Source organism: Cherax quadricarinatus, chromosome 55, assembly GCF_038502225.1.
Source record: "Cherax quadricarinatus isolate ZL_2023a chromosome 55, ASM3850222v1, whole genome shotgun sequence".
In the NCBI taxonomy this organism is placed as follows: Eukaryota; Metazoa; Arthropoda; class Malacostraca; order Decapoda; family Parastacidae; genus Cherax; species Cherax quadricarinatus.
In genome coordinates this window covers 22,125,691-22,148,791 of record NC_091346.1, presented here as the reverse complement: position 1 = coordinate 22,148,791, position 23,101 = coordinate 22,125,691, and the positions used below count along the sequence as shown (strand labels likewise).

At 39.6% G+C, this 23,101-nt stretch overlaps 1 protein-coding gene and 1 long non-coding RNA gene across 4 annotated transcripts in view; one reads left to right on the top strand and one right to left on the bottom strand.

Moving 5' to 3' along the window:
- Nucleotides 1–273: 273 nt before the first annotated feature.
- On the top strand, nucleotides 274–20,811 carry LOC128698984 (uncharacterized). The gene is made up of 2 exons (XR_011393538.1): nucleotides 274–667; nucleotides 20,611–20,811. It is a non-coding gene; the product is annotated as an uncharacterized lncRNA (long non-coding RNA).
- LOC128698954 (vacuolar protein sorting-associated protein 37A) overlaps nucleotides 15,713–23,101 on the bottom strand; it is an 87,071-nt gene continuing 79,682 nt past the window's right edge. For 2 of the 3 annotated variants that reach the window (XM_070096926.1, XM_070096929.1), the window contains exon 6: nucleotides 19,367–19,569. In XM_070096926.1, coding sequence (XP_069953027.1) covers nucleotides 19,495–19,569 — 75 coding nt within the window. In that variant the 3' untranslated portion in view covers nucleotides 19,367–19,494. Of the gene's footprint in view, nucleotides 15,927–19,366; nucleotides 19,570–23,101 lie in introns of those variants that run through there. The other variant, XM_070096927.1, reaches the window with a different exon arrangement.

The window sequence follows — 23,101 nt, the reverse complement described above, 5'->3', positions numbered from 1 at the left end:
TTTATTTTATTTATAATTTGAGCACACATACAGAGGTACAAAAAAATACAGATAAGAGCAGCATGCCAAAGCCACTTATACTATGCATAGCATTACGGGCTGGCTTAAAATTAACTTAAGATTAACTAAGCAATGATGAAATCAGTGAAAAACATTAATGTAAACAGATTACTATAAAGCACAAGTGAGTATTACAAAGACAGGTCATATGGTTGCATGCATTGTTGTAAATTCAGTAGAATGGAGTATTCTGTTAGGTAAGTGAAAGTTCAACTACATGAACCCACGTAGACCACAACATGACCCAAGAATACTAAGAATGTAACCCAAATCTTGACAAAATTAGAAGATCTAAGGAAGACAGCCCTGCTAACCCAAACACTGCCTCCGCTGCCAAACAACCACTTAACCCAAGCTCCGAGAAAACAAGCCTTCTCCATTGCTACACAGTATCTACTTCAGTGATACTATGAAAGGATATCGCAGAAGAAACAACACCAGTAATAACAGAATAATAGCAAGGACCCTTGAACTCAACTTGTCTACCCAGCAGGACGCCGGTGTATCATCAACCCCCCTCACCGCCGCCACCCAGGGAACAACAACAAACAGGCTGACTCCCCCTCCAACTCCACTCCCTTCAAAGGATTCACCCATGATAACTCAGGTATGATTATTCCTGACAATATCAAGGACTACATCGTTGCTCTAGAAAATGAAATCAAAGATATCAAAGCAACACTCGAGCGACGAGAATCCAAGATAACCAACCTCGAGAACAAGATCCAAAACCTTGAAGAGAAGATTACATCGGGAAGTGTTGACACAGAAAATACTCTAAAAGCAGCTATAGCCAGTCACACTGAGCAAATAACAACAATAAATATGAAGGTTGAAGAAGCAATCAAGGCCGGAATCAGAACATGCACACTCGACTAAATGAATACCTTGATTTCCAAGACGACAAAACTGAACAAGATAAGTTGTCTGATGCAGTTATAATAAACAGTCCACACATTCCTAGTGACAAAACACAAGCACAGTGCAAAGAAACTGCTATCAGGATAATACAGAACCACGTACAAGTCATCAGAATCACTACCTAACTGAATGCAACCATATGACCTGTCTTTGTAATACTCACTTGTGCTTTATAGTAATCTGTTTACATTAATGTTTTATCACTGATTTCATCATTGCTTAGTTAATCTTAAGTTAATTTTAAGCCAGCCCGTAATGCTATGCATAGTATAAGTGGCTTTGGCATGCTGCTCTTATCTGTATTTTTTTGTACCTCTGTATGTGTGCTCAAATTGGAAATAAATAAAAATAAAAAAAAACACGTTTGCTAGGAAAACCAGGAAGTAAACACAGTATAATGATCCGACTTCATTCATACGATAAAAGAAAGGACCTAATTAAATCAGCAATTACAATGAAAAATGGAGTGTACATAAATGAGTGTAACAAAAAAACGTCAAAACCTTCTGTTCAGGCTGAGAAAACTTAAACAGGAAAACAAAATACATCAGTGTTTCACGCGAGATGGGAAAATACTAGTAAGGAAAACATCAACAGGACAACAATATACCATCTCAAACGAACATGATTTCTCTACCTTCCTTAGAAAAGCTGACATTTCTGTAACAGATTAGATAAGTGCCCTTAATACATATATACGTGTGGTGCATATAGTGTACCTTACTATTATATTGTGCATTATTATTTTTATTATTTTTCATCACTAGCTAATGCCAACTACCTCCAATACTCTATACTTCTTTCTTACTGCTATTAATTGCTCATAATTTTAAATTGCAAGTCAAATCTTACTCCAAATTAATAATATTCATTATTCTTACCTGTCCATTTAATTTTGTTTATCACTACTTGTTTTTTAGTCACTTTTCATTGTGTATGCAATTAGTGTATATTCAAATTACTTTTTTCCTCACTAACAGAACACAGAGAGTAGTCGTCAACAGAGTAAAGTCCGAGGCAGCTACGGTGAAAAGCTCTGTTCCACAAGGCACAGTACTCGCTCCCATCTTGTTCCTCATCCTCATATCCGACATAGACAAGGATGTCAGCCACAGCACCGTGTCTTCCTTTGCAGATGACACCCGAATCTGCATGACAGTGTCTTCCATTGCAGACACTGCAAGGCTCCAGGCGGACATCAACCAAATCTTTCAGTGGGCTGCAGAAAACAATATGAAGTTCAACGATGAGAAATTTCAATTACTCAGATATGGTAAACATGAGGAAATTAAATCTTCATCAGAGTACAAAACAAATTCTGGCCACAAAATAGAGCGAAACACCAACGTCAAAGACCTGGGAGTGATTATGTCGGAGGATCTCACCTTCAAGGACCATAACATTGTATCAATCGCATCTGCTAGAAAAATGACAGGATGGATAATGAGAACCTTCAAAACTAGGGAGGCCAAGCCCATGATGACACTCTTCAGGTCACTTGTTCTATCTAGGCTGGAATATTGCTGCACTCTAACAGCACCTTTCAAGGCAGGTGAAATTGCCGACCTAGAAAATGTACAGAGAACTTTCACGGCGCGCATAATGGAGATAAAACACCTCAATTACTGGGAGCGCTTGAGGTTTCTAAACCTGTATTCCCTGGAACGCAGGAGGGAGAGATACATGATTATATACACCTGGAAAATCCTAGAGGGACTAGTACCGAACTTGCACACGAAAATCACTCACTACGAAAGCAAAAGACTTGGCAGACGATGCACCATCCCCCCAATGAAAAGCAGGGGTGTCACTAGCACGTTAAGAGACCATACAATAAGTGTCAGGGGCCCGAGACTGTTCAACTGCCTCCCAGCACACATAAGGGGGATTACCAACAGACCCCTGGCAGTCTTCAAGCTGGCACTGGACAAGCACCTAAAGTCAGTTCCTGATCAGCCGGGCTGTGGCTCGTACGTTGGTTTGCGTGCAGCCAGCAGCAACAGCCTGGTTGATCAGGCGCTGATCCACCAGGAGGCCTGGTCACAGACCGGGCCGCGGGGGCATTGACCCCCGAAACTCTCTCCAGGTAAACTCCAGGTACCAAAACTATCTTTTGCTAGCTAGTACCAACTGGTCAGAGAAATAGCAAGCATCGAACTTAAGCTAAAAGAATCCTTTAGGAGTCAGGAATCGCGGGAAGAACTAAAAGCTATAAATGAAATCGAAAGAAACCCAAAGTATTTCTTCTATGCCAAATCAAAATCGAGAACAACGCCCAGTATTGGGCCCCTACTTAAACAAGATGGGTCCTACACAGATGACAGCAAGGAAATGAGTGAGCTACTCAAGTCCCAATATGACTCAGTTTTTAGCAAGCCGCTAACCAGACTGAGAGTCGAAGATCAAACTGAATTTTTTATGAGAGAGCCACAAAATTTGATTAACACAAGCCTATCCGATGTTATCCTGACGCCAAATGACTTCGAACAGGCGATAAATGACATGCCCATGCACTCTGCCCCAGGGCCAGACTCATGGAACTCTGTGTTCATCAAGAACTGCAAGAAGCCCCTATCACGAGCCTTTTCCATCCTATGGAGAGGGAGCATGGACACGGGGGTCGTCCCTCAGTTACTAAAAACAACAGACATAGCCCCACTCCACAAAGGGGGCAGTAAAGCAACAGCAAAGAACTACAGACCAATAGCACTAACATCCCATATCATAAAAATCTTTGAAAGGGTCCTAAGAAGCAAGATCACCACCCATCTAGAAACCCATCAGTTACACAACCCAGGGCAACATGGGTTTAGAACAGGTCGCTCCTGTCTGTCTCAACTACTGGATCACTACGACAAGGTCCTAAATGCACTAGAAGACAAAAAGAATGCAGATGTAATATATACAGACTTTGCAAAAGCCTTCGACAAGTGTGACCATGGCGTAATAGCGCACAAAATGCGCGCTAAAGGAATAACAGGAAAAGTCGGTCGATGGATCTATAATTTCCTCACTAACAGAACACAGAGAGTAGTCGTCAACAGAGTAAAGTCCGAGGCAGCTACGGTGAAAAGCTCTGTTCCACAAGGCACAGTACTAGCTCCCATCTTGTTCCTCATCCTCATATCCGACATAGACAAGGATGTCAGCCACAGCACCGTGTCTTCCTTTGCAGATGACACCCGAATCTGCATGACAGTGTCTTCCATTGCAGACACTGCAAGGCTCCAGGCGGACATCAACCAAATCTTTCAGTGGGCTGCAGAAAACAATATGAAGTTCAACGATGAGAAATTTCAATTACTCAGATATGGTAAACATGAGGAAATTAAATCTTCATCAGAGTACAAAACAAATTCTGGCCACAAAATAGAGCGAAACACCAACGTCAAAGACCTGGGAGTGATTATGTTGGAGGTTCTCACCTTCAAGGACCATAACATTGTATCAATCACATCTGCTAGAAAAATGACAGGATGGATAATGAGAACCTTCAAAACTAGGGAGGCCAAGCCCATGATGACACTCTTCAGGTCACTTGTTCTATCTAGGCTGGAATATTGCTGCACTCTAACAGCACCTTTCAAGGCAGGTGAAATTGACGACCTAGAAAATGTACAGAGAACTTTCACGGCGCGCATAACGGAGATAAAACACCTCAATTACTGGGAGCGCTTGAGGTTTCTAAACCTGCATTCCCTGGAACGCAGGAGGGAGAGATACATGATTATATACACCTGGAAAATCCTAGAGGGACTAGTACCGAACTTGCACACGAAAATCACTCACTACGAAAGCAAAAGACTTGGCAGACGATGCACCATCCCCCCAATGAAAAGCAGGGGTGTCACTAGCACGTTAAGAGACCATACAATAAGTGTCAGGGGCCCGAGACTGTTCAACTGCCTCCCAGCACACATAAGGGGGATTACCAACAGACCCCTGGCAGTCTTCAAGCTGGCACTGGACAAGCACCTAAAGTCAGTTCCTGATCAGCCGGGCTGTGGCTCGTACGTTGGTTTGCGTGCAGCCAGCAGCAACAGCCTGGTTGATCAGGCGCTGATCCACCAGGAGGCCTGGTCACAGACCGGGCCGCGGGGGCGTTGACCCCCGAAACTCTCTCCAGGTAAACTCCAGAGAGCTTGGTTTGGTTTGGTTTGGTTTGGTATTGTGCAATAAACTGCTCAATTTATTTAATATTACAAATCAAATCTTACTCCTAAACCAATATTATTTCATAGTGACCATCTGTCCATTTAACTTTGTTTACCATTACTTAATTTTAGTCCCTTATATATTTTCTCCTTTATTTTAGCTTTATATAACTACCCTAGTTTATATATTCACAATTGTTAAAATAATCAAGGTGCTATTCTCAGGTGCTAAAGTAGAATAAGTTCACAATTTTGTTATTATATTCCAAAGCTCATTTATTTGATTACCACTTTATTGTTCACCACAACTTATATTAGTCCCTTTTATATTATAATTTTATACTATAATTCTAACTTTAAAGAATTACCTTTATAGTACTACCTACTATCATATTCCCAAGCTCCATTATTTGATCATCACTTTATTTGTATTAGTCCCTTTTAAAACTACCTTAGCTCATTATTTTACATTTGTTAAATAATTCAGGTGCTATTTTTTAGCTTAAGACTATTTACTTTGTTTTATACTTAATTCTAACTATAGATTCACTACAAATCTTATGATTACAAGCATTGATCCTGATACCAACCTCTTATTTAATGACTTAAATGAATCAAACAGTTACTGTAATTACTACACTGCAGAACAATCAAAGGCACTTCTCAGTGCCAACAACAACATAACTATCTTTAACTACAATATCAGATCTTTAAGCAAGCATTACGATGACCTCATAGCATTACTAAATTCCTTACATGCCAATATGTTTACCTGGAGAGAGTTTCGGGGGTCAACGCCCCCGCGGCCCGGTCTGTGACCAGGCCTCCTGGTGGATCAGCGCCTGATCAACCAGGCTGTTGCTGCTGGCTGCACGCAAACCAACATACGAGCCACAGCCCCGCTGATCCGGAACTGACTTTAGGTGCTTGTCCAGTGCCAGCTTGAAGACTGCCAGGGGTCTGTTGGTAATCCCCCTTATGTGTGCTGGGAGGCAGTTGAACAGTCTCGGGCCCCTGACACTTATTGTATGGTCTCTTAACGTGCTAGTGACACCCCTGCTTTTCATTGGGGGGATGGTGCATCGTCTGCCAAGTCTTTTGCTTTCGTAGTGGGTGATTTTCGTGTGCAAGTTCGGTACTAGTCCCTCTAGGATTTTCCAGGTGTATATAATCATGTATCTCTCCCTCCTGCGTTCCAGGGAATACAGGTTTAGGAACCTCAAGCGCTCCCAATAATTGAGGTGTTTTATCTCCGTTATGCGCGCCGTGAAAGTTCTCTGTACATTTTCTAGGTCGGCAATTTCACCTGCCTTGAAAGGTGCTGTTAGTGTGCAGCAATATTCCAGCCTAGATAGAACAAGTGACCTGAAGAGTGTCATCATGGGCTTGGCCTCCCTAGTTTTGAAGGTTCTCATTATCCATCCTGTCATTTTTCTAGCAGATGCGATTGATACAATGTTATGGTCCTTGAAGGTGAGATCCTCCGACATGATCACTCCCAGGTCTTTGACGTTGGTGTTTCCCTCTATTTTGTGGCCAGAATTTGTTTTGTACTCTGATGAAGATTTAATTTCCTCATGTTTACTATATCTGAGTAATTGAAATTTCTCATCGTTGAACTTCATATTGTTTTCTGCAGCCCACTGAAAGATTTGGTTGATGTCTGCCTGGAGCTTTGCAGTGTCTGCAATGGAAGACACTGTCATGCAGATTCGGGTGTCATCTGCAAAGGAAGACACGGTGCTGTGGCTGACATCCTTGTCTATGTCGGATATAAGGATGAGGAACAATATGGGAGCGAGTACAGTGCCTTGTGGAACAGAGCTTTTCACCGTAGCTGCCTCGGACTTTACTCTGTTGACGACTACTCTCTGTGTTCTGTTAGTGAGGAAATTATAGATCCATCGACCGACTTTTCCTGTTATTCCTTTAGCACGCATTTTGTGCGCTATTACGCCATGGTCACACTTGTCGAAGGCTTTTGCAAAGTCTGTATATATTACATCTGCATTCTTTTTGTCTTCTAGTGCATTTAGGACCTTGTCGTAGTGGTCCAATAGTTGAGACAGACAGGAGCGACCTGTTCTAAACCCATGTTGCCCTGGGTTGTGTAACTGATGGGTTTCTAGATGCGTGGTGATCTTGCTTCTTAGGACCCTTTCAAAGATTTTTATGATATGGGATGTTAGTGCTATTGGTCTGTAGTTCTTTGCTGTTGCTTTACTGCCCCCTTTGTGGAGTGGGGCTATGTCTGTTGTTTTTAGTAACTGAGGGACGACCCCCGTGTCCATGCTCCCTCTCCATAGGATGGAAAAGGCTCGTGATAGGGGCTTCTTGCAGTTCTTGATGAACACAGAGTTCCATGAGTCTGGCCCTGGGGCAGAGTGCATGGGCATGTCATTTATCGCCTGTTCGAAGTCATTTGGCGTCAGGATAACATCGGATAGGCTTGTGTTAATCAAATTTTGTGGCTCTCTCATAAAAAATTCATTTTGATCTTCGACTCTCAGTCTGGTTAGAGGCTTGCTAAAAACTGAGTCATATTGGGACTTGAGTAGCTCACTCATTTCCTTGTTGTCATCTGTGTAGGACCCATCTTGTTTAAGTAGGGGCCCAATACTGGACGTTGTTCTCGATTTTGATTTGGCATAGGAGAAGAAATACTTTGGGTTTCTTTCGATTTCATTTATGGCTTTTAGTTCTTCCCGCGATTCCTGACTCCTAAAGGATTCTTTTAGCTTAAGTTTGATGCTTGCTATTTCTCTGACCAGTGTCTCCCTACGCATTTCAGATATATTGACCTCTTTTAGCCGCTCTGTTTTTCTTTTCCGTCGCCTGTAAAGGGAGCGCCTGTCTCTTTCTGTTTTACATCTACTCCTCCTTTTTCTTAGAGGAATAAGCCTTGTGCATACATCGAGTGCTACCGAGTTAATCTGTTCTAGGCATAAGTTGGGGTCTGTGTTGCTTAGTATATCTTCCCAGCTTATATCGGTTAGGACTTGGTTTACTTGGTCCCACTTTATGTTTTTGTTATTGAAGTTGAATTTGGTGAATGCTCCCTCGTGACTAATCTCCTTATGTCGGTCTGGGGCTCCGCGCATACATGACTGAACCTCAATTATGTTGTGATCTGAGTATATTGTTTTTGATATGGTGATATTTCTTATCAGATCATCATTGTTAGTGAAGATGAGGTCTAGTGTATTCTCCATCATTACACTAACTGAAACCTGGCTAAAGCCTGATAGTACAGATGTCTATGCCATTCCTGGTTACACAGCCATACACAACTGTAGGCCAGACCAACAAGGGGGTGGCACAGCCATATACTACTCAGACCAACTAGAATGTATCACTAATACTTGCACAAGGGATGAACATGGGGAATATATAATAGCCAAATTCAAATCCAAATACCTACAAAAACCTCTCACATTGATAAACATCTACAGAGTTCCACAGTCAAACATTAGCCAATTTAGTCAAAACCTAGGAAGTATGATAACTGATGCACGCATGAAAAAAGATCACTTACTACTCTCAGGTGACTTCAATATAAATCTCCTGCAAGACCAGGACCCACACGTTACTGAATTCACAAACACAATGAGTAACTGTATGTTGCTACCAACAGTAACAAAACCTACAAGAGTTACAGAGACTAGTGTTTCCCTACTTGACCACATCTGGACCAACACCATATCCCCTTTAAAATCAGGCATAATTACAGATAATACCACAGACCACTACCCTACTTTCCTCATAACAGCTCTTGGTAAACTACCCCAAGACACTACTAAAGTCATCTTCAGACTTCACAATGAGGCAGCCATTAATAACTTCACAACAGCAGTAGCAAACATTGACTGGCACACTGAGCTAGAAATCTATACAGATATTGACGAATGTATTAATAATTTTATAAAAAAGACCCAATACCTCTATAACAAGCACTGCCCTAAAAAAACTAAACAGATGACAGCTAAGAGACTGAACAGTCCCTGGCTAACACCCAGCATTCTCAAATCCATAAATACAAAACACCAATATGAAAAACAGTACAGAATGGGTCACATAACCAGAGACCAAACAAAACGTTACTCGTCAATCCTAACCAGCCTGATAAGAAGGGCAAAAAAATTGTATTATGAGAACAGATTATCCAACTTACGAGGTGATATAAAAAAGACCTGGAAAACTCTATCAGAAATTCTGGGAACAAAAAAGATATCACGAAATAGCGAAATAAAATTAGCAAAATCAGATGAACCCCAACTCCCACCAACAGAAACAGCAAACAGACTCAATGATTTCTTCTCCACTATAGGACAAAACCTTGCCAATAAAATCCCAAGCTCAGATACCCCACCAAATGACTACCTCACCGGCAACTACCCAAACACACTGTTCCTAGCTCCGACTAACCCATACGAAGTCTCCCTTATTATCAACGCACTAAAAAACAAGGCAGGAGATTTAAATACCTTACCACCCTTTATATACAAAAAAGTGTCACAAGTGCTATCACCAATCATTGCAACACTCTTTAACAAATCCATTGAATCCTCCACCTTCCCTACAGTACTCAAAATAGCAAGGGTCACCCCGATCCACAAAGGAGGAGACCAAACAGAGTTGAATAACTATAGGCCAATATCCAACTTACACCCTCTCTCAAAAATCTTCGAAAAATTAATTCATAAACGAATCTACTCCTACCTTATCTCCCAAAACATACTCAACCCCTGCCAATTTGGATTCAGGCCTAATAAAAATACTAATGATGCTATTATACACATGCTAGAACATATATACACTGCAATAGAGAAAAAAGAAGTCCCACTGGGGATCTTCATTGACCTACGTAAAGCTTTTGATACAGTTGACCATGACTTGCTCCACGTAAAATTGTCACACTATGGTATAAGAGGGCACTCCCTCAACTACCTCAAGTCATACCTCAGCAACAGAAGCCAATATGTGTACGCAAATGGGACAAACTCTTCTGCACAACCAATTACAGTTGGTGTCCCACAGGGAAGTGTCCTTGGCCCTCTTCTCTTTCTCCTATACATAAATGACCTACCAAATGCTTCGCAATTACTCAAACCCACACTATTTGCAGATGACACTACATACGTCTTCTCCCACCCGAGCCCAGTCACGCTAGCCAATACTGTAAATACCGAATTACAGAAAATATCTACCTGGATGAGGACTAACAAACTTACACTAAACATTGACAAAACCTACTTCATTCAGTTTGGTAACAGAGCTACAGATGTCCCTCTTAACATAATGATAAATGGATCACCTATCACAAAGCTAACAGAGGGAAAATTCTTAGGAATCCACCTTGATAATAGACTCAAATTTCATACACATATACAACAAATTTCTAGGAAAATTTCCAAGACTGTAGGCATACTATCGAAGATACGGTACTATGCTCCACAGTCAGCCCTCCTGGCCCTATATCACTCTCTTATTTACCCCTATCTCACCTATGGAATTTGTGCATGGGGCTCAACAACAATTAACCATCTCAGACCACTAATTACCCAACAAAAGGCTGCAGTTAGAATGATAACAAATTCTCACTACAGGCAGCACACTCCACCAATATTCAATACACTAAACCTACTCACCATACAAAACATCCATACTTATTACTGCACCTATTACATACATAGAACACTTAACTCTGATATTAACCCTCCCCTCAAACATCTCCTTGCCAACCTCAACAGAACACATGACCATAACACAAGGCACAGATCACTCTTTGATGTTCCTCGTGTCCATCTCACACTATGCAAAAACTCAATGCACATAAAAGGCCCTAAAATCTGGAATTCATTACCTGTAAATATAAAAGAAACACTACCTGTTTATAAATTCAAGTCTCTTCTCAAATATCACTTACTCACCCAAAACCAAATAAATACTGAATAACTGAACCTTATAAATTGTATATCTTAAATGTTTCTCACAATTATATCACATAAATGTTAAACCTAAAACCCAATCTAACTTTATTATTTTTTAAATACACTACCTAACAGAATACTCCATATGACTGAATGTACAACAATGCATGCAACCATATGACCTGTCTTTGTAATACTCACTTGTGCTTTATAGTAATCTGTTTACATTAATGTTTTATCACTGATTTCATCATTGCTTAGTTAATCTTAAGTTAATTTTAAGCCAGCCCATAATGCTATGCATAGTATAAGTGGCTTTGGCATGCTGCTCTTATCTGTATTTTTTTGTATCTCTGTATGTGTGCTCAAATTGGAAATAAATAAATACATAAATAAATAAATGGTTGAGAAGAAGTCGTTTATCTTGTTAGCTGTGTCGGTGGGTCCCCTCAAGGAAGGTTCCTTGATGTTGGTGAGGGGCTCTTGATTTAGGGAATTGGATCTGTGCTCCAGTTACCCGAATTAAGCCTGAATGCCTTCCAAATCCCCCCCCAGGCGCTGTATAATCCGCCGGGTTTAGCGCTTCCCCCTTGATTATAATAATAATAATAATAATAATGTGTCGGTGGGTTGCAGTGGTGTTTCATTAGGTTTAGTTAGGACAATATTCTTGTTTTTTTCAGTTTGTGGGTCCCTAGAATGTGAGAGAGTGTTTTCCAGGTCTTTTTTATCTCTTCTTGTGTCAGTGAATCTACTGGAGTAGTATAGTTGTTTGGCTTTCTTTATTACTTTGGTGAGGACTGATGAAGAGTGTTTAAGAATATCTTTGTGTATTAAGCCCTGTCTATATTGCTTTTCACACTGGTGTTTCTTATCAATGGATTTCAGAATGGTGCTGGTTAGCCATGGGCAACCAAGCCGTTTGTTTGTGATCTGTTTCGTTTTTATAGGACAATGTTTGTTGTATAGTCTAAGTAGTTTGTTAAGAAAAATGTCTGTCCAGTCGTCAATACCATTGGCCTTGGAGAATTCTGTAGGCCAGTCAACAGTCTCTAGGTCAGCTGTGAACTTCCTTATTGAGGCCTCATCATGGAGTCTAAATGAGACTTTATTGTATTCAAGTGGTGGTTTACTAATGTTTGTCAAGAGGAAGGTAGGGTAGTGGTCTGTAGTGCTATCTGTGATTATCCCTGATTTAAGGGGGGCTAGTATATTGGTCCATATGTGGTCTATTATGGTTGCACTTGTCTCAGTGAGCCTGGTTGGTTTAGTTATTGTTGGTATGAGAAGTGTGTTGTTCATATTGTTGATGAAATCAGTTACAGGCTGATCATCTAGTAGGCCAAGGTTGATGTTGAAGTCTCCATTATTATTATTATATTATAATCAAAGGGGAAGCGCTAAACCTGTAGGATTATACAGCGCCCGGGGGGGGGGGGGATGTGGAAGGCATTCAGGCTTAATTCGGGGAACTGGAGCACAGTTCCAATTCTCTAAATCAAGGAACCTTCCATGAGGGGTTGAAGTCTCCAGCTAAGAGAAGGTGGTGCTTATTCATTTGTCTGTTTGTTATTAGTGCCTTTAATTTCTCACTGAAGTTTGGGATGTTAGTGTGGGGTATCCGGTAAATGGCACCGATTGTTATAGGCGTCTTAAGGTTTTTTACAGTAAAATTAGCAAAAATGTATTCTCCATATTCATCACTAAAGCAATTGGTGCTGATACAAGATAATTTTTTAGAGTAATAGATTGCAATACCACCCCGAACTTGGTATGGTCTGCAGTTGTGGATTGCTGTGTATCCTGGTAGAGGGTAGATATCTATTGTGTCCTGTTTTAGCCAGGTCTCGATAAGAATAATGCAGGAGAAGGGTGTCTTTAGTGATTCAAGGAGTGCCTGGAGGTCATCATAGTGTTTGCTTAAGGACCTGATGTTGTAGTTAAGTACTGATAGACTTTTATCATTGTTTAGGATAGTGCTGGCTTGTGATGCTGTGTAGTAAAGGCAGTTAGTTTCCAATATATCATGCCGAATAGGTAAAATTGGTCAGTTAGCGAGAACTCATTTAAAATTAAGTCCTTTCTAAAAAAATTTTTTTTTTTTTCTCTTGTATGTTTAAAGGTATATATATATATTTTTTTTCATTTATGTTAATGTAAAAATTAATAATTTTGTACCAAAAGAACCTTAGAAAACTTAACTAACTTTATTATAACAAGTGCAATTTAATTTAGCCTAATCCAACTGAATATATTTTAGATAAGTTTACAAGAATTTAATAATAAACAAACAAACAAACACAGTGAAATCATTTTTTTCATTACGTTCAGAATGATCTTTGCGAAATTATTGCATACACAAATTTTCGCTTGCTTTATTCAGCAAGAAGAGCGTTGCTATTTAAACCAAAATTGCAAGTTTTACCTCTATGGCACGACATATATAAATAGAGACAGTGGAACTGCAAAGATGAGGTGTTCAATGAATTAGCTGAAGCAAATGATGGAGAAGAGAGGCTTGTATACTGCAATTCCTTCTTGAGGCATAGCTGTTTTACCAAGAATTTTACATATTATCCTTGTTCTTAACTCCTTATAACCATATGTGTAGAAATAATCTTCAGAGAACTTGTATTGCCTTGTGCTGTAATTTCTTATACTAGTACCATTCATCCTTTTGTAACTAGACAATTATAATTCTTATTTTTTTTAATTCATGAATTATTTTGTCATTTTTATGTTTTTTTTATAAATTCCTGTTCATACCAGGTACAGTACTTGATTCTTATAATATAAAAATATAACTACAGCTTGCATTAACAGCCTGATTGATCAGACCATGGACCACTGAAACCCTCTCCAGGTATAACACAATACGGTATGTACATTTTAGGACCAGCTTAAGTTTTGCTTCACTTGCTGTCCAATCTATAGGTCTTCAGTTTATTGTATACTATGTACGTATATACTTTAATTTTGAAATACAAATTGTATTGCTCTTGCAGGACTTCAGAGTGTAGGTAGTTGATGGTTCAAGTCGGACCAAAATGTCGTAAGTTTCTTTCTCCTATATGTGGGTTATTTGTGTATTGTTCCAGTCATGGTATTGTACCTTTTAGCTCTTCATACATTATTTTTACAATCATAACTAAGCGCTAAGCCCACTAGGGTCATACAGCACTGCAGGCTTTATACAGTGATGAAATCAGAGGGGAAAACAGAGCTTCGTATCATGCTAAAATAGTCTTCATTTACTTTGTTTAGTGCATATTCTTCAGCAGCATTAATAAGAGTACCTGTGGAGTAATTATAATACATACTATTTAAAAGCCATGTAAAAGCCATACAAAGGAGAAACTTGAAGAACAGGAGGAGAATGAGGTAATCAGTCCCTCAGCCTTGAGTCGATGTGGTCAGTCCATCAATCTTGAATAGAATACGGCATATGAGCGGAGCAGCAGCTTATAAACCGTTGACAGGTGAGGGGCAGCAGTCGTAGGTGGTGTCACATTTGTCCAATGTGGAAGTAGGTCGTGCCCAAGGGTTAGGCAAGTGAAGAATTACCAAGTATTAATATCCCAAGAAGTTGCAGTGTCTGACAGGATTGTAGATGAATGGTTCAGAGAACCGACATGTTGTTGAATTAGACACATGTGCAATTCTTCACTTGCTTAACCCTTGAGCACGACCTACTTCCACATTGGACAAATGTGACACCACCTACGACTGCTGCCCCTCACCTGTCTACGGTTTATAAGCTGCTTCTCTGTTCATATGCCGTATTCTATTCAAGATTGATGGACTGACCACATCGACTCAAGGCTGAGGGACTGATTACCTCATTCTCCTCCTGTTCTTCTTTTCTTTCGTTTTCATTAAGGGTTACCAAAAAAACATCGAAATTTCTGAAGGATATTAATCTTTGCAAAGTCATATTTTTAGACAATTGGCTTATTCTTTTTCATTGTTCATTTTTTAACCATGCTGGCCATCTTCCAGTAACAGCTGTCTTATTATATACATACCTTTCAGAGCTTCATTACAAACTAATTTTTATCCACTGTAGGTAAATATATACAGCCTCTCCTCACTTAGTGACGTACTCGTTTACCAACGACTCGGACTTACAACGGGCTCTCTGACCAGTATGCATACCTAAATAATGTATATTAGAGCTGATTTCCTATTTTCTGTTTATTACAATATATATAGTACAGTATACTACCGTATAAACATTTAAAAATACGTATACTAAAAATGTTATACATAAATGGTGCAAGGGTGACATTAAAGCAATATCAAAGATGGTTGAAATAAACCCACTACCATTATAGTATGCTCCTCGTTTAGCGATGAATTTGTTTACTAATGTGGTATTTGGAACGAAACTCCATTGTTAAGTGAGGAGAGGCTGTATTAATGGTATGATACATGGGATAACAGGTATGTTGCTACTTCTGCTTACACTTAGGTCACACTACACATGCATATACAAACATATATATTTACACACCCATTTGGGTTTTCTTCTATTTTCTTACTGGTTTTTGTTCTTCATTTTCTCTTACATGTATGGGGGAAGTAGAAAAGAATTCTTCCTCCGTAAGCCATGCGTGTTGTAAGAGGAAACTTAAATGCCAGGATCAAGGGGCTAGTAACCTTTTCTCCTGTATAAATTACTCAGTGGGATACGGCCAGTTTGTTGAAAAAAAATTAAGGGTATGCTGTATAATGCCAAAAAGCTAATGAATAAGACATGGGAAACACTTGGGTACTTTTATTGTTGAAATGTTTTGCCTTCACAGCAAGCTGCATCAGTTGAATACAGTGGGTGGAGTCTTTTAAACTGGAGACAATGCAGCTGGAAAGATAAGATATTCAGTTGTTTAGCCTTGATAGGTGTTCAGTCCTGTAACTGCCTCAAACAAAGCAATGAGCACAGAGGCTTGTATACTGGAGAAAGAGGTAAGGTGTAGCAGTTGGAGATAATATAGGTGGAGATAAATGGTATAAAATACCAACACAATGGAAAAATACACAAATGCAGTATAATGCGATCCTTTTTTGGCTACATTTCACCCACAGTGTACCTTATCAAGACACAAACAGATCTGTTTGTGATGTTTTGCCCACTGTGTGGGCAAAATGTAATCAGTGAAGAATTGCATTATATTGCATTTGTGTCTTTTTCTATGGTATATTATAATTATAACCAGGTGCTAAACCCATAAGGGTCATACAGTGCCATTTCCATGGTATAGGTGGGTGGGGCAAACTGGTGTTAGTAGATCGTGACAAACTGGACCTGTGTTAGGAGCGAGTGAAGATAAATGGTTTTTATGACTTGACGTGCTGTTGGAGTGTGAGCAAAGTAAAATTTATGAAGGGATTCAGGGAAACCAGTTAGCCAAACTTGAGACTTGGAGGTGGGAAGTATGGTGCCTGTGCTCTGAAGGAGGGGTTTGGTATGCTGTTTTTTTAACTATAGCATAGGCATGTCTCTGGCAAGGCAGTGATGGAGTGAATGATGGAAGTGTTCTTTTTCAGGTCACCTTGCCTTGGTGGGAAACGGCCAATGTGTTAGTAAAAAAAAAAAAAGTTATTAGGTTGGATGAACATATGAGTGGTAGATCTCTGTACTGAGGTTCCATGCTGTTGCTGTGTCAGACAATTATTATAATGGTATAGTATAAGTTCATCTACGGAGGAAGAAACGGGAATGTACCTGTGTTACAAGCACTTTTATATGGGTGTAATACATGGGCTTTGAACATTGTAGGGAGGAGGCTAGAGGTATTATAGATGTCATGTTTGAGAGCAATGTGTAGTGTGGTTTAGAAGAAAATTTGGACCGTGGAAAGTGAAAAAAAAAAATGGTGAAATCACAGTAATTCAGCTTGGTGTATATGTGTATTATACCAAAATTAATACAACATAAAACATTTCTATAGTTATATTAGTATTGAGAGCATCTGATATATATTTACTAGGCTGCCATATTTTTGTTCCCCAGTTTGTTTACATTTTATAATTACAGTAATATTCATAAGGATGATAAAATTATATTGACTGTATTGTGCTATGGAGAACAGAGAAGGTAGCTAGAATATATTGGTGACTAATTTTTTTATGAGAATCTGGGGTTTTAAATTAGTGGAGTGTAAGTTTTGTTGGGTAAAGAATAACACTGTTTATCAATTTTTTTTGAGATGTGTATCTTTTGAAAAAAGGATCATATACTATACTAATAGCACTTTCTGATCTGTAGAGTATAGTTTTCAATAAAATTTAAATTGTAATATGGGTATAAACTTTGTGGGACAAAAATATATTTTACTTCTCACAGATTCAGTTTAAATATATTAATCTTGTGTACCGTATTATGTAATAAAATATACTTATTGGTAAAAGAAAACTTGAAAAGATGGGGTGGTAGGGAAAGTGGAATATTCAAATGGCTCCAGAAAGAAATCCAAATATTCTTCCTTGAAGCCTTTTTATCCACAAAGATGCTACAAAATAATGAAATATATTTGTCCTAAAAGGTTGATATGCACATAACAAAAATTCTAAAAATACCCCTAACCCTACATTACAATAATCTAAACTTTATTGAAAACCATACTATGAGTATCAAAGAACCCTACTAGTATAAGATTATTCTAATCTCTTTCTCAAAACAGATTCAGTGGACCCCCGAGTTTCGGCAGCCTCGACTTTCGCGAAATTCGACCTTCAGCGAGTTTTTGGGGAAAAATTTGGCCTCGAGTTTTGTGAAAAAACTCGTGCTTCGGCGACCGTCCGGTACCCGTCCGCCCGTCACCGCGCACACAAAGCCAGTCTCCCACGCCATTCACGCTCAGTGTGCCATTGTTTACCAACACGTGACCATCACCCTGCGGGTTCATACATTTCATAATAATCCATTGTTTTTTGTGTTTGCAACTGCTAAATAAGTCATCATGGACCCAAGGAAAGCTAGTGCAAGCCCTTTGGTAAATAAAGTGAGTGACGGGGATGTGGTAGAGTTGGTGGAGGACCACAGGGAAGAGCTAACCACTGACGAACTGCAAGAGCTTCAACTGGAACAGCATCAGACCACAGCCGAGGAAGTTGCTTCGGAGGAAGAGGGAGTGGATGAGGTGCCTTCTTCAGTGATTAAGGACATATGTGGAATGAGTTGCAAAGTATCACCCTGACCAAGCTGAAACAAGCTGTATCTGCAACATGTACAATGACAGTGTTGTGTCCCACTTCAGGGAAATCTTAGAAACGCCAGAAAAAGACCTTTCTGGATAGGTACTTTGTGTGCCAGGGGTCCAGACTCAAGTTGTTCCCAGTGGCATTAAAAGAAGAAACCCCAGATAAGGACTTGCTACGTAAAGTCCTAATGGAAGGAGATTCTCCTTCCAAACAATAGTGTCCACCAACGACACCCCCAACCGGGGGCCACAGCTGGGTCACCATATGAAGTATTGGCGAATCTCTAATGAATGAATGAATAGTGTCCACCTTCCTCCTATCACCTCCTCCCATCTTCCATCCACCCAGAAGTCTTCAGTAAAGGTAAGTGTAATATTATTTATTTTAAATGCATGTACTTGTTTTCATTATGTAAATCTTTAATTTGAAAAAAAATATTTTATTTTAATATTTTTGGGTGTCTGGAACGGATTAATTTTATTTCCGTTATTCTTATGGGGAAAATGGTTTTGAGTTTCGTAAATTTCGACCTTCGGTGGGCTCTCTGAAACGGATTAATCACAAAACTCGGGGGTCCACTGTACATATACCCCTTATTCGAAACCCCAAATACGTACTTGTAAAAATAACTCTACAATCACCGATGTACTCTAGCAATCTTCTATGATCTCTATAGCATAACCGTGTCAATATAATTTGATCACCCTTACCTATGAATATGTCTTGTAGGATACATGTAAACCACACAGTAATATATCTAGCACACAACTACTGAGCATATTTGACATTCCATGCTCGTCTGTTAAAAGCTCCCAAGATTGGGGAGGCCTTGATGCTGGTGAAGAGCTCTTGGTCCAAGTAATTGGATCTACTCTATCTGGATCAAACCTAATTAGCTTCGACTCCTATAGGTTTAGTGCTTTCCCATGAATAATCTATTAAAGATCATCTGTTATGATCAATTTTAATTGCTTATTATATTCATGGGATAGAGCTAAACCTGTAAGGATCATCAGCTAACCAATGGCATTGTCTTAAACTCGTACAATATGGAAAATATTTATAATACATTTTGTGGTGGACATTAAACAAAGTACGTGTTCTCTTCATTATCCACTATTATTATTGTAATAACAGATTGAGATCATACATAGCCAGAAATTTATTAACAAAACATTAGTCTAAGGTTACACTGTTTCTCACATATTCTTATTTTACAGTTCCTTTTAAAAGCCAGCTTTGTGAAGCTCCCGTAGCTGTGCACCAAGTCGTTCACCTTTAAACTTCCTTAGATGAGTTTCCTGAAAGTAAGAACACAACATTAGTGGTGTATGCAATAAATCATTATCTGGCACCAAGGGAAAGGCTGCACCAGATTTTCTAAAAACACTAGATAAAGATGTGATTTTTCATGGCTGCTACTGAGGAAAATGGACACTAATGCATTCACTTGGGACACCTTCATTGAAAAAGTTTGTCTACAGACCTTGAACACTTCCAGTATGAGAGGAAACAGGAAGGAGTGTCTCCTTTCAAACCTGTTCATGGATCAAAACATTTTCAATAAAGGTGTCCTAAGTGAATGAATTTGAGAACACATTTCTAACTATAACATGAATGTCATTAGAAAAAAAAGGTTCTGACTTCCGAACAATTTTCAGGAATGCACTAGCACAATAAGTAAGGAGGAGCCATGTTTTGAAATACATTCAAAGTTAAGAGACACTGCCTTCCCAAGAACTGTTCATTTACTTCTGCAATTGTTATTGAATACTTGTGTGTGCAACATCTGGGTATATTTGAGACTTGTCACCTGCACAGCAGAGTTTAGCAGTCTGATAGACGCATGAGATGGGTGCTTATAAAGCTGAACCAGTGATGTGAAAATGAAGTGATGTAGCAGTAGTAATCACATCAGTGTTGGAGGGGCTCCTTTGGTAGATATGTAATTTTAAAGTGTTCACATAAGTCAGAGGAGCACTGCAAGAAGACTACCGACCGTTGCCTAACCTAACATGTACTGATTTATTCAGACTCTTATATAGACCAAGGCTAACAGACAAAACACCTTAAATTTACATATGCAGTGAGCATATGTAAATTTGTGTGACCACTACTACATCACTCCACTACTCTCTCATTACTGATTCAAGTATACCAGTTCTTTTTCTCATGTTTATTATAGTCATAACCAAGCTCTAAACTCACAAGGGTCATACAGCAATGCTTATTTTTCTTAGATGTGCAGGTGAAACCTGTCTTATTCAAGTTGTCTATATTATACACCTTTGATCTAATGAACTGCAATTATTTGTACATTAACATTAGATTCCTTGTTTCAGCTGTGATGGATGATACTGTGATATTAAGTGCAAAGACCTGTCAACTAGTGCAATCAGCATTTGAGGAGGAAAAATGTGCTTTCAAAAGAAGATGTCTCATCAGACTTTAAAAAATGGAAACTAATGGTCTAATGTGTTACGGTGTTTCTGCACTGGAAACATTTTTAACGAGTATTTACTGATATACATATTAAAAATTAAGTGTTAGTTTCAATTAAACTAGTATCCAAATGCATCCAACATATACTACATTTCTAGGGAAACATGAGGTATTTATTTATTTATCATCACACTGGCTGATTCCCACCAAGACAGGGTGGCCCGAAAAAGAAAAACTTTCACCATCATTCACTCCATCACTGTCTTGCCAGAAGGGTGCTTTACACTACAGTTTTTAAACTGCAACATTAACACCCCTCCTTCAGGGTGCAGGCACTGTACTTCCCATCTCCAGGACTCAAGTCCGGCCTGCCGGTTTCCCTGAACCCCTTCATAAATGTTACTTTGCTCACACTCCAACAGCACGTCAAGTATTAAAAACCATTTGTCTCCGTTCACTCCTATCAAACACGCTCACGCATGCCTGCTGGAAGTCCAAGCCCCTCGCACACAAAACCTCCTTTACCCCCTCCCTCCAACCTTTCCTAGGCCGACCCCTACCCCGCCTTCCTTCCACTACTGGCTGATACACTCTTGAAGTCATTCTGTTTCGCTCCATTCTCTCTACATGTCCGAACCACCTCAACAACCCTTCCTCAGCCCTCTGGACAACAGTTTTGGCAATCTCGCACCTCCTCCTAACTTCCAAACTACGAATTCTCTGCATTATATTCACACCACACAATGCCCTCAGACATGACATCTCCACTGCCTCCAGCCTTCTCCTCGCTGCAACATTCATCACCCATGCTTCACACCCATATAAGAGTGTTGGTAAAACTATACTCTCATACATTCCCCTCTTTGCCTGCAAGGACAAAGTTCTTTGTCTCCACAGACTCCTAAGTGCACCACTCACCCTTTTCCCCTCATCAATTCTATGATTCACCTCATCTTTCATAGACCCATCCGCTGACACGTCCACTCCCAAATATCTGAATACATTCACCTCCTCCATACTCTCTCCCTCCAATCTGATATCCAATCTTTCATCACCTAATCTTTTTGTTATCCTCATAACCTTACTCTTTCCTGTATTCACTTTTAATTTTCTTCTTTTGCATACCCTTCCAAATTCATCCACCAATCTCTGCAACTTCTCTTCAGAATCTCCCAAGAGCACAGTGTCATCAGCAAAAAGCAACTGTGACAATTCCCACTTTATGTGTGATTCTTTATCTTTTAACTCCACGCCTCTTGCCAAGACCCTCGCATTTACTTCTCTTACAACCCCATCTATAAATATATTAAACAACCACGGTGACATCACACATCCTTGTCTAAGGCCTACTTTTACTGGGAAATAATTTCCCTCTTTCCTACATACTCTAACTTGAGCCTCACTATCCTCGTAAAAACTCTTCGCTGCTTTCAGTAACCTACCTCCTATACCATACACCTGCAACATCTGCCACATTGCCCCCCTATCCACCCTGTCATACGCCTTTTCCAAATCCATAAATGCCACAAAGACCTCTTTAGCCTTATCTAAATACTGTTCACTTATATGTTTCACTGTAAACACCTGGTCCACACACCCCCTACCTTTCCTAAAGTCTCCTTGTTCATCTATCCTATTCTCCGTCTTACTCTTAATTCTTTCAATAATAACTCTACCATACACTTTACCAGGTATACTCAACAGACTTATCCCCCTATAATTTTTGCACTCTCTTTTGTCCCCTTTGCCTTTATACAAAGGAACTATGCATGCTCTCTGCCAATCCCTAGGTATCTTACCCTCTTCCATACATTTATTAAATAATTGCACCAACCACTCCAAAACTATATCCCCACCTGCTTTTAACATTTCTATCTTTATCCCATCAATCCCGGCTGCCTTACCCCCTTTCATTTTACCTACTGCCTCACGAACTTCCCCCACACTCACAACTGGCTCTTCCTCACTCCTACAAGATGTTATTTCTCCTTGCCCTATACACGAAATCACAGCTTCCCTATCTTCATCAACATTTAACAATTCCTCAAAATATTCCCTCCATCTTCCCAATACCTCTAACTCTCCATTTAATAACTCTCCTCTCCTATTTTTAACTGACAAATCCATCTGTTCTCTAGGCTTCCTTAACTTGTTAATCTCACTCCAAAACTTTTTCTTCTTTTCAACAAAATTTGTTGATAACATCTCACCCACTCTCTCATTTGCTCTCTTTTTACATTGCTTCACCACTCTCTTAACCTCTCTCTTTTTCTCCATATACTCTTCCCTCCTTGCATCACTTCTACTTTGTAAAAACTTCTCATATGCTAACTTTTTCTCCCTTACTACTCTCTTTACATCATCATTCCACCAATCGCTCCTCTTCCCTCC